The 8,570-nt window shown below is 63.4% G+C and overlaps 1 protein-coding gene across 1 annotated transcript; it reads right to left on the reverse strand.

The window, feature by feature from the left end:
* Positions 1 to 396: 396 nt before the first annotated feature.
* Positions 397 to 8,136, reverse strand: FSTL3 (follistatin like 3). The gene is made up of 5 exons (XM_042039366.1): positions 8,020 to 8,136; positions 5,903 to 6,088; positions 2,892 to 3,107; positions 1,651 to 1,878; positions 397 to 1,560 (listed from the first exon to the last, which is right to left on the reverse strand). Exons 1-5 carry the CDS (start codon positions 8,075 to 8,077, stop codon positions 1,508 to 1,510), a joined length of 741 nt encoding a protein of 246 aa, XP_041895300.1. The 5' UTR covers positions 8,078 to 8,136; the 3' UTR covers positions 397 to 1,507.
* Between the last annotated feature and the right edge of the window lie 434 nt (positions 8,137 to 8,570).

Genomic DNA, 8,570 nt, shown 5'->3' on the forward strand with positions numbered 1-8,570 from the left:
GGCCCCCGGCACAGGGGATGTGGCCGAGGGGGATCCGGCAGCAGTTCCCGTGGAGCTCAGCGTGCCAAGCCGCAGGCGGCCGCCCGGGAAACATCCCACATCGGGACCCAATTACCGGCAGGAATTGTTTTGTGAAATACCAAACCCTCATGGCACGGCCCGAGATTGGGAACAGATTTATCTGCGTCGCGGGTTGCTCTTCCCCGCTCTCCCCTTCCCTCCCACCGCACAGAGCAGCCTCGGAAAACCCCAGCATGCAGCTGGAGCAGATGGGATGCGGCTCCTCGTGGCTGCGGGGGGCTCCCCACATCCCCAGACCCTGGTGTGGATGCACAGCCCCAAGGAGGAAAATTTTCCTGCGACCCCAGAACCTGCCCAACAAAACCGGACATGCACCACTGTTTATTCTGGTTTTTAATTATAATCCAAATCATAACACAGCCGTAAAATGCCCCAACAATATGGAAGAGGGAATGTGGATGTTCTCAAAGTGTCTGCCTTGGGGGTCAGAACCCAATCATACAAAAATAGAAAATAAGGTATTTTTACATATAATATATATATGATATTTATATAAAGTCAAGAGCTTTTTGGTGTCAGAGCTGAGCTGGTATTTACACAGGTGACAACAGAAGAAATGAGAGAAGGAGTAAAAATAAATACAGGTGTGGGCAGAGCAGGGGGTGTGGGGCCGCGCAGCCGTGGTGAGGGGTCCTCGGGGGGGATGGACAGGGCCAGCTCCCCCCGCAGCCTGGGCTGTGCCCAAAGCTGTTCTGGCAGGCAGGGATTAGGAGGGCTGGGGGCAGCTGCCCCAGGCGATGGGCTCTGGGTAGGGGGACAGTTGTGCCCCCCAGCCAGGGCTGCCACTGCAGCCCTCTGAGCACTGGCGTCGCCTCTGAAGATGGTGGGAGCCTGGTCTGAGTGGGCCTAGGAAAACCTAAACTGAAATCCGTTTGAACACACACATGCTGAAACTTTAGGAGACAATAACATACATATATTTTTTTAATATATATAAAAATATATATCTATCTCTCTCCAATCTGATGCAGCATGCGCTGCCTTTCCTGCCGCTGGCAGCTGGGGCCGAGCCCCTCAGGGAAGGCGAAAGCGCAGATTCCCTCTAGACCTCGAGGTCCTGGCCAGAAACGTCAGCAGAGTACCGAGAATTAATCCAAAAATAAATAGGCCCAGGGCTGCCGGCCAAGGACACGTGGGGGGGGCCCACGGACACCCCTCCGCTCCGCGCCAGCAGCAAGGAAGGGCACCGGCCAGCGGAGAGCTCTGCCGGGCACCGGAGCATCCCAGGGCAGCACGGCCTTGCTGCGGCCACGAGCCCCCTCCCCTGCTCCCTGGCCAGCAGGATGGGAATGGAACCCCCTGCGACTGCTTAACATACACGGGGATAAATAAGGATCTTTTTATCTTAATAAATATCAGGTATATGGTTTGTACAATATACACATAATGCCCCTGTCTCCCGGCTCCGGCTCGGCCGAGGGACGATTCACACATAGTTCTCCTCCACGCTGTCCGTCTCTGCGGAGAATTTGGCCGCAGCTGGAAACAGAGAGAAGTGGTGAGGGGGGTGTGAGGGCCAAGCAGGCACTGGGGGTCGGTGCCCGCTGCCCCCTGCCCTGCCCTGCTCACCTGAGCAGCTCCCGTAGTGGCGCACGCCGATGGAGCGGCCGCGGTGGCAGGTGGCTCGCCGCAGGTGGCACGCCGAGGGGTAGGTGACGTTGTTGTTGCCGCACAGGGCATGGTCCAGGCTGGTGGGCTCGGGGCAGGGGGCCGTCCGGCACATCACGCAGTGGGCGCTGCCCGTCTGGTCCACCACGCAGGTGTGGGTGCCAGGACACACCACGCTGGAGCAGGACTCTGCAGGGAAGCACAGCGTTGGAGTGACCCCAGGAACAGCCACCCCCTTCCCACGGCTCCTTCAGAACCCCAGGGAGGCTTCGGGCATCATCCCAGGGAAACCCAGTCCCTTCCCACCTTTTCCTACCAGGGGACAGAGCAGAGCTAGGGACCGGAGGGTCCTGATGTCCCCCATGGGGGCTGTTCCCAAGGTCAGGGGCTGGCAGGGGTCGGCATCCTGAGCACAAGGGAGCTCATGACCTTGAGCCCTTGGGCTCGGCCCTGGCCCGAGCTTTGCCGCGCGGGAGGAGCCGAGGTCCAGCTGCAGCAGCGGAGCGCGGGGCTGAGCCCGCTCGGCGCAGCGGGACCCGGCTGGGCCAGCGGCCGCACGCAGGTGCCTTGGCAGGAAAGCAGCAGCCACTGCGGCCAGGCTGGCAGCCGCCGCGCTGGCCTCGGCGAGAGGGAAGGGCAGGGTCACCCTGGACCCGACCCAGCGCTGGAGCGAGGGTGCACGGGGGTGGAGGGAGCCTGCGCAGCAGGATCAGGCCCTGCCCGGGGCTCTGCTGGAGCGGGTGGAGGCTCATGCACCCCCATCGTCCCTCCACCCTCCTCTCTTTCCCTGATGGATTGGAAGACTTGGCATCTGCAGCTCCCAACTCCCATTTCTTGCCCCATGTTTTCCTGCGCAGTCCAGAGCAAAGCCTTCCAGAAAGGAGGGCTGGAAAAATAACCATAATCCTTCTGACAGCTCTTGGCAGGGCTGGGAGGATCGCTGCACTCTTTACAAAAGAGGAAAAAAAGGGGCTTGACGTTTGTAAATGACATTTTAGGGACTGTTACTGCTCAGCCCGCAGCAAGACCAAACCCCATTGCACCAACAAGCTGCAGTGTCCCCTCAAAGGGCACTGAGACCCATGTCCTGCAGGGCCCTGCACCAGGACAGAGCTTCCCTCCTTGTCCCACAGGGAATGGGGACAGGACAGGGACAGGATGGGGGTGGGACGCAGTGGGGTAGGGGCACGACTGCACCTTACTTTTGCATTTGCCCTGGTACATCACTTCGAGGTCGGGGTGGTCTCTGCACTTGGCCGTCAGCAGGTCACACTCGTCCCGGTAGGTGTAGCCATCGGAGCCACAGACCTGCAGCTTGCGGGGCAGGCTGGAGCAGTCGGGGGCACAGGCACACTGGGGACGCCCGTGCTTCATCTTGCAGACCTTGTCGGGGCCACACACCACCCCCTCGCAGCTCTCTGGGGACAGAGGGCAGCAGCACATGAGGACGTGGCACTGGCTGCCCCCCACCAGGGAAGGGTCCGTCCTGCCCAGCCCCACGGTGTGACACCAAGTGGGACAGCACTGCCCTTGTGGTCCCAAGAACCCCCCGGGTCACGGCACGTGTGCTGACGCCGAGCTGGCCCAGCAGCATCTGGATCTGCTCAGCTCCTCCAAGGAGCAGGTCGTTGGCTGCGACTCCACGCAATCCTCCAGTGCTCACCCCAGCCGGAGCCCCGGCTCTGCTCAGCACCAGCTCGCTCACTCCTTCCCATCTATTTATTCTTTGGAAGGAGACATTTCTTTTTCTTGTGCAATGGAAAAATCTATCTCTACAAGGCCTCAGTTCCACCAGAAGTAGCCGGGAACTTCGCGAGTTGTCCGGGCGATCGGGAATGCCGCTCCCAGCAGACAATGCCCGGCCCTGTCTCGCTCCGTGACTGGAACACAAGAGCGGGAGGCAGCAGCCAGCGCCGGTCCCCAGACAGGCAGATGCTTTGTCCCCCCGGGTCACCTCCCGGCCAGCGCGGGGGCCAGGTTCAGGGGGTCCTGCCAGTGCCCCAGGACCGTGCCCACGCCGGCGGGGATGGAGAGGGGCTGCCAGCTCCAAGCAGGGGCCCATCCTGGTGTCCAGGGACCCAGACACTGGTGCCTCTGCAGGGAGAGGCAAAGGGGTCAGCAGCAGGGATGGGGGGCTCTGGCTGGGGCAGCTGGACTCCCCTTTGCCTCCCAAAGCACACACATCCCTCATCCCAAAAGGACCCAATGCCCCCACAGCTCCCAGGACAGAGGCACTGCTGGGACCCATCAGCAGCCACGAAGAGAAGCGCAGGGCAGGACCAAAAGGCTTCCCAAGATGGGGATTCACCCCCAGCAGGAAGGATCCCAGCAGACAGGGTGTGTGCTGGGAGCTCTGGGAGGCACGGAGGGGGATTTCCCTGTGGGAGGTGGGCCACCTTAGGAGACATGGAGGAGGGGGAAGGGGAGAAAGAGAAAGAGGAGGAGGATGAGGAGAAGAAGGAGAAGGAGGAAGGGGAAATTCCCTGTCTGCTTGGCTCAGCTGTCCCTGGGGGAAATTCCCGGCTGGGAAACACTTTCCCATTTTGCTCCCTGATTTCCATAGCTGGGGCCTGTCTCAGGGAAGAGAAGACTGAGACTGGGGGACCCCAGGACAGAGGGGGACAGCTCCATGTCCCAGAGCTGCCAGAGCAAACGAGACCCTCATCACCCTCCACTCTGAGATGTTGCCAGCAGAGCAGAGTCCGATCATCCAGACTATCCCAGCAAGGGATAGTTGGAGCAGTTGGAGAATCCGCCCGTGACCCCAACCCTGCAGCCTGGCTTCCCCCTGCACTGGGTCCTTGGGGGGGACACCGTGTCCCCAGCAGCTGCAGCCAGGAATTCCACCTCCCCCCAGAGACCCATTTGCAGAGCCCCCAGGGTCCGGCCAGCACCATCCCTGGCTGCCCCGGCTGCAGCCCACTTTATCCTGGAGTAACCTCTCCCAGCCTCACAGGCCCAGGGAGTGGGAGCACAGCTCCTCTTATCCGCCCTCTTCCAAGGCCTCTGGAGCCTGGTGAGGAGCAGCACCAGCTCCATCTGGATGGGACAGGCAGGGGCTGGCTGCGGGTGGGGGGTTGTGGTGCACGTGCTGGCCAGGCTCTCTAGCGGTTTCCTCAAAGATCCTGCTGCCAGACACCAAAAAACCCCAGGAAACGCAGCCCCCACCATGGTCTGTGGCCAATAGCAGCCCCCACTGTGTCCCCCAGCCTCCCGACAGAGATAAGTGAGGTGGGTGCAGACTCCTGGTTGAGGGCTGCCCGTCCCCACTGCACTTTGCCTCCAGCACAGGGGAGCCCCTGGAGAGGGTCCCAGTGCTCCCAGCTCCTTCCAAGCAGTGATGGGGCCAGGGCCAGGATCTCACTCAGCTTTTGGCTGGTGCAGAGTGCAACCCCAAGCTGCAGCAGGACGGGCCTGAGGAGCTGCCATTGTGGCAGTGCTGAGGGGTGCAGGGCGCTGGGGGAAGTGGTTTTGTTAAAAACCTTTTCCCCTTTAAGCAAATAACAACATGACCTTCCAAAGCCCTGCTCCTGCCTCCTGCGGGCAGCAGGTCCTTGAGCGTGTTCTCACACAGCCACGCAAGTGCTGGAGGATCCGCAGCTCTGGCACACGCCAAAACATCTGGCGGGGCTGGAACTCACAGCTGGAGAGTTTCCACTTCTGGAACTGCCCGTTACATAAAGCCATTTCACACACGCGCTGGGAGGAGCGAGGGGCAACGGAGGGGAAGAAATAGATCTTTTTTTCCTTAGAAAAACCTGATGAAGTTTCCTTCTGAGCAGCCGTGGTGAGGGCAGGGGAGGGAGGCCCCAGCGCAGAGGGGTTAACTTGGGAACAGCCAGCCCCAGATCCTCTCCCTGCACTTGGCTGCCCAGCCAAGACCTGGGTCATGCATCCCACTCCCCTGGGAGAGCAACTAAAATACACTCAAAACGAGAGCAGCCGGGGGACACAGGCTGTCCCGCCAGCCCTGATCCACAGCAGCATCCGTCCAGGAGCTGCAGCAGCAGGAGCATGGGGTCAGCAGTCCCCAGGGTCCCTGTGCTGTCCCAGACCAACAAGGAGAGCCCCGTCTGTTGAGGGGCAGCCCAGCTCTGTGCTGCTGCATCAGCCGGAGCTGCAGACTCTTAAGTATTGCCCCTAGGGCTCCACACATTCTCCCTGGGCAGAGCTCGGCCCTACAACAGCCCCTCACCCCCCCCAGCCCGCTCACCTTTGCAGGGGTGGCAGGTCACCAGCCCCAGGAAGCCCAGCAGGCTGATCTTGTTGCCTGGGTAGGTGTAGTTAGACCAGGCCACGTCCACGTTGCCGTTGGCACAGCATTCCTCCCACGTCACGCCTGTCTTCAGGATCATGGTGCACTTGGCCTCCTTCCCCTGTTGCAGCCAGCAGATTCCACCTGCGGAGAGGGCAGAGGGTGAGGGATCCCTGCTGTGCCAGAGCCCCTGTGAAGGGCAGTGAGATCCTGGCCGTGGCTGGACCACCTTGGGGCAGAGGCACAGGGATCACTGCAGTGCCTGGGATGAGTTGAGGAACCTAGAGATGCTCTGTGCTGGCTTCTGTGGCACAAGAGCTGTCCCAGAGCAGGCATCCCCAAGGGTCCCTGGCATGGCAACTCAGTGCCCCCATGGCCACCCCAATGCCTGCGACCTGCTGCCAGCCCTCTTCTGCCAACAGGCTCCAAATCCAGCACTTGGACCACAGGGAGGGACCAGCTATCCCAGCACTCCCCGTGATGCTCTGGGAGATGCCCAGCCTGCCAACCAGGATCTGGGCTTGCAGCTTGCCTCCCCCTTGCCCTGCTCTGCCTGCATCTCTGCCCAAATTCTGCCTGGCCCCACAGAGAGGGGGTCCCAGCCCAGGGCAGCAGACAGAGTGAGGCTAGTGGGTGGCTGCCGTGAGGGCTGGATCTCCTGGCATGTGCCAGTGGCCCCACGGAGGGATGGAATTTTTCCCTGACACGGGAGCCCGACACCCACGGCCTCTGCAAGGAGCATCTGAGCCAGCAGCTGGAGCACAGGGCACTTGCCCCAGCCCTTGGGTCTGGGCCAGACCCGCGGCACCGGATCCCTCTGACTCAAAAGCCTGTTTGTTCCGTGACCCACCAGCAAATCAGTTAGATGATTTTTTTTTTTTTTTGTGAGTGATTTCTTTGCAATTTCCGCCTCTACAAACCAGCCTCTTGTGACGCTTATTTGGGTTCGAGCTCTCATTAGCTGTGCTTGAGGTTTGCTAAACGGCGAAAGATGGAAGGGAGGGATGGGGGCAGGGACGGGTCTTGCGCTGCCAGGCGGGAGTCGTTCCCCTCCTAAGCAGGATTCACCCTGCTCCAAAGCGGAGCCCGCCCCCGCCCTAGACCCCCTGTGCCCCCCTCTTTCCCCACGCACAGGATTTTGGTTCGGTCACAAGCACACGGGGCTCCCAGCCCGTGGATGGAGCAAACCCTCGGGCTGCGGGAAGCAGCGCCTGGACACTCCGGGCAGCACCAGCCGCTCCAGCACGCGGCTGGCATCGGGGTTTTATCCTGCACGGATTTGTCCAATTGCTCTTCCAAGCCCAATTTCCCGTTACAACACCGCGCGGCCCCCGCTCCCCACGGAACACTCAGCATCGTGCGAAGGGAAGGTAGAAACTCCCGCGCCGCTGCGGGAGAGGCGACACCGGCAGCACCGCACGGCTTCGAGGCGCTGGGAAGGACTGATAGAGCCCCGGTCCGGGGTCTTGGGACGGCGTCTCCCACTGTCCCGACGCCGCCCAGGCACGGCGAAAGCCGCTAGCACCGGCAGCGGAACCGGGAGGGTCCAAGCTCCGTACTCCACACCCCGGTCATGGACCGGCCCCGCTCCCGGCCCGTCCCACTGGGGAAACGCAGTCCCGAGCCGACTCTGCCGCCCGCAGCCCGGGAACGGGGATCCCCCGGGACACACGAGGGTGCGGGATGCCGGGGTCGGGCAGCGGCACCGCCGCGATCCGGGACGCGGCAGCGGGGCCGGGCGGGACCCGGGCGGTCGCTCCCGCCGCGCAGCCACGAGACCCGCCCGACGGAGGGACGGCGGGGACCGGGACACCCGAGCGTCACCGCCGGGAACCCGGCGGCTGCCGCTCCTCCCGGTAAAGCGGGTTTGCGCCGCCGAGAGCCCGGCATCCGCCCCGCGGGACGGGACAGCGGTGTCCCGGGGTGCCGCCCGATAACGGCGCCGCGACCCCGGGCCGGGCCGCCCCCGCCCCGAACACCTGCCGGCGGGAGCGGCGTTACCGGCGGCCGGGGCGGAGCGGGCGGGCGGACTGCGCCGGGACCGCCGCAGGGATCGGGACCCCCGTGGCTCTTACCGTGCGCGGCGGCGGGGCTGCAGAGCGCCAGCAGGCAGAGCGCCAGCCGCAGCGGCATGGCCGGGCCGGGCGGGGACGGGCCGGGACGGGCCGGGGCGCTCCGGTGACCTGTTGCTGTGAGGCGGCGGCGAGGCCGGCTGAGCTATAAAGCGGCGGGGCGGCGTGAATCACCGGGCGGGGCGGCGCGGGGGGGCCGGGGCGGGGGCAGCGGCGGTGGAGTCGGGGGGCAGCGAGGGGGATGAGCGCGGGGGGGCGGGGGGAGGCAATGAGGGTCTGATCGTCACCGAGTGGGCGGGGGGGGGTCGTGTCCGTGCGTCCCCCGGAGAGGGCGGGGACCGGCATCCCGGGATTGAGATGGGTCGGGGAAGGTTTGGGGTGCTCCCCGTGATCGGGGTGCAGCGGAGAAGGGCAGTGCCTGGGCAGAGCCCGCGGCGTGGGGGACCCCAGAGCACTCCCCTGCACGACCCTGTGCTGCCCGCGCGGCTGTGCCTTCCCCACCCATCCTCGCATGAACCCGAATCTGCCTCCTCCTGCCCTCCTCCTCCTCCTCC

The sequence above is a fragment of the Corvus kubaryi genome, unplaced genomic scaffold (genome assembly GCF_017639235.1).
Source record: "Corvus kubaryi isolate FWS band 111438036 unplaced genomic scaffold, C.kubaryi_AGA036_p1.0 121, whole genome shotgun sequence".
NCBI lineage: Eukaryota > Metazoa > Chordata > Aves > Passeriformes > Corvidae > Corvus > Corvus kubaryi.

Excerpts from the sequence above, each read along its gene's own strand:
- FSTL3 (XM_042039366.1), bottom strand. The coding sequence starts at position 8,077 with ATGCCGCTGCGGCTGGCGCTCTGCCTGCTGGCGCTCTGCAGCCCCGCC. Across the intron at positions 6,089-8,019 it reads CAGCCCCGCCGCCGCGCACG|GTGGAATCTGCTGGCTGCAA; the intron begins GTAAGAGCCACG and ends CCCTCTCCGCAG. Across the intron at positions 1,561-1,650 it reads CCACTACGGGAGCTGCTCAG|CTGCGGCCAAATTCTCCGCA; the intron begins GTGAGCAGGGCA and ends CTCTGTTTCCAG.